The following is a 2,837-nucleotide window of genomic DNA, read 5'->3' on the forward strand; positions in this document are numbered from 1 at the left end:
CTTCCCTCTGTGTCAAAATAGCGCATAATTCTCTTGATTTCTATCAAAAAATCTTCCACCAGCATTCTTCCACGAGGAATTCTATGAAAAACAACTCCACTAAGCACTTCTGAAATTCCAAATCAATCTGCGTTATAACTATAACTCTTAGTGACTGATATGTTAAAGACTCCTTTATCCCCTAGTAGAGCCATCTTCCTTTTGGCGTTGGTCTCACATCTTATTCTGACACCCATGTGCATGGGTGCACATATTCCACCCATGTGCATTGAATTTAAAGGTGGACAAGCATATGATGCACATTCACATGAACCTAGACACACACACACTTGTAGGAACACATGCACACACATGTACCTGAGTACACAGTCATATTCAACTTCACATAAACACACATACGCATACATGCACTCACACTTATGCACACATAGACACACATGCACTCATCTACAATACAAATCCAAAGACCACACACACTCCTAGAAGAATGTTCAAACATTATCTTGATATACAGACATTTTCAACATGTACACATTGAGCATAATAATACTATGAGCCATCCTTATTAAGACTTGAATATATGAGGTTGCATGCATTCACACACAACTCTTCTTGAAAACAAGGTTCTCCAAAATTGTATTTCTTCAATTTCATAACTTTGCTTGAATTAACGGCATTTTAATTATTGTCCAATTGGAAATATACACACATTGTGTGCACGCGCACACACACATATACATGTACACACACGTGTGTGTAGATGTAGATGTATAGCCAGGAGAGAAGGAGAGAGAGAGAGAGAGAGATGTGTGCGATGCTAAAAAACCAGTTTCCCAACTAAACACTCTTAATTGATATTCAATTTGAAAATTTCTCAAAGTTTGATATTTATAAATAAAACCTTAAATTAAAGGCAATCTATGTTCCCAACTTTGAGATCCAACTGACCCATCGTAAACGGCTCAAAGATCTTGACTACGGTCCCCCTTTGCATGCTACATCGCTTTCCAGCACCTACTCCTTGGATCGCATCCAATTTCTTGGCGTTGATACCTCCTTCCCGCCCTATCTTACTCCTCTCGATCACTAGCGTCCATTTTCCAAGCCCCCCGGCTTCTGTCACCTGTATCTTTCTCTCACCCCCCCTTCGTATTTTCCTGTTTTACCCCTTCTCTCACCATACCCTCGCCACCAAGCAACATATATTGTCCACTTATATCCGACCTTGCAGCATCGCCTTGCTCAATTGTACTTGTCACTCCGCCTGTATTAGATTCGAGCAATTGGGTCCTTCTATCCAGTTGATTCTCACTTCTAGGACCCGTCTTCCATAGTTAGCTTCATTATTATGGCTGCTAGCTCTGCTAGACTTAAACGGGAGGGCTCTGCTCTACCATGTAGAACTGCTCTCTTAACATTTGGTCTAGTTGTAGGTGCATCGTTGATCACATTGAAATGGTCATTGCAGCGATGGAGCAACGCTCTGTCCTTCCACATTCTGGAGGCTATCTTTCAACGGTGGCCTAAGCTGTGCTGCTTCTTTTCTCCTCTCAACTTGTTCCTTCTCTTGAATTTCGTTATCATTACGCTCGCATATATTTCCGGCGCCTTAAACACACCTAAAGATACAGGATATCATCGACACATGGACCTGCAGCCCGAAGAAATTGGAAAACACAGCCTCCCAGCATCAACACATGCCTTGATTTCCAACAGCCATTGCCTGAAAACGCCGATGGAAACTGGACTTGATAGGCCTGCTTACCAGTCGGTAAGTGTGGGATGTGTTTTAACTTATTATATTTCGGCATTTTCTGTACAGAAGACAGTAACTCTAACCTCATTGTGTTTTGCTTAAGGATTCTGGGAATATGCACGGAGTAGGTTTCAGCCCTTTTTGCCCTACTGCGCCGGAGACGCAGGAATTACGACACAAACGGGGCAGCCTCAAATGCGAATTGGGAAAGAACGAGCTGAATCTACAATTCGTGAGATATGACGGGGATATTAACGATTGGGGAAAACTCAGCTCGGAAGAATTTAGAGCAAAGGTGGACGCCTTTATTTTACAGCAGTATATTCGCCAAAAGAAAGAGCTTCATAAATAGTTGGAATTTGTCTTACGATGGCGAACAACCCCTTGACAATTGTGACAATCAACTAATTCAGTCATACAAGTGAAGCTGTCCTTTTATAACTCCGTTTCCTTTGAAATGTCTGTTCGACGTTCGGAATATCGAAGCAACGAGAATATCAGACAGCACAGATACCGTGAACCTTATGCCAGGAACAAAGCGTGTAACGTTGAGCTGCACAGATCAGGCAAGTTCCAGCCTGAGTTTGTCCTCTTTAGAGTTAGTTTGCAATATGCCAGAGAGAGCATAGAGAAAGTCAAATTAGATCTGTACAGTGTTGCTCGAATGAGTATTGGAGCTTGGTAAAGACTAGCATTTCCTGCCCAAATAGCCACCAGACAGACAGAAAACTGCAATCTGGTTTATCAATATAGCCATAATCAAGTCCGATTATTCGTACGTATGTTTAACGTGCGAGCGAGAAAAAAAAACATAACAAAAATTTTATATGCGAGCAGTTGGAATTAATAGCAGGCTTTGTATTTTATTACTAAGTTTTCCTTTTTCCTGTGCATGCAGTCCAAGTCAAGAAAATGTCCAAATCTCTCTCTCTCTCTCATGTGTGCGTGTGCGCACGCCCCTACTTTTTTGGGTAAAAACCCTGTGCACGCCCATGCACGTGGGGTTGCATGTGTAGATGTGCATGCACAAGCACATGTGGAGATGCACATGCACATGAACTAACACACAGGTTCTTCCGCC

At 42.1% G+C, this 2,837-nt stretch overlaps 1 protein-coding gene across 1 annotated transcript; it reads left to right on the top strand.

Annotated features, from left to right (window-relative positions):
- Positions 1-1,251: 1,251 nt before the first annotated feature.
- LOC147906049 (uncharacterized) lies at positions 1,252-2,474 on the top strand. Its single transcript, XM_087384462.1, has 2 exons — positions 1,252-1,771; positions 1,860-2,474. The coding sequence occupies exons 1-2, from the start codon at positions 1,349-1,351 to the stop codon at positions 2,106-2,108; spliced, it is 672 nt and encodes a 223-aa protein (XP_087240588.1). The 5' UTR covers positions 1,252-1,348; the 3' UTR covers positions 2,109-2,474.
- Positions 2,475-2,837: the final 363 nt, after the last annotated feature.

Source organism: Dipteris shenzhenensis, chromosome 1 (assembly GCF_047967505.1).
Source record: "Dipteris shenzhenensis isolate YYH24624 ecotype China chromosome 1, Dip_SZ_1.0, whole genome shotgun sequence".
NCBI classification, from domain to species: Eukaryota; Viridiplantae; Streptophyta; class Polypodiopsida; order Gleicheniales; family Dipteridaceae; genus Dipteris; species Dipteris shenzhenensis.

Coding starts and splice junctions, on each gene's coding strand:
- LOC147906049 (XM_087384462.1), top strand. CDS start 1,349: ATGGCTGCTAGCTCTGCTAGACTTAAACGGGAGGGCTCTGCTCTACCA. Junction 1,772..1,859: donor ATAGGCCTGCTTACCAGTCG/GTAAGTGTGGGA, acceptor GTTTTGCTTAAG/GATTCTGGGAATATGCACGG.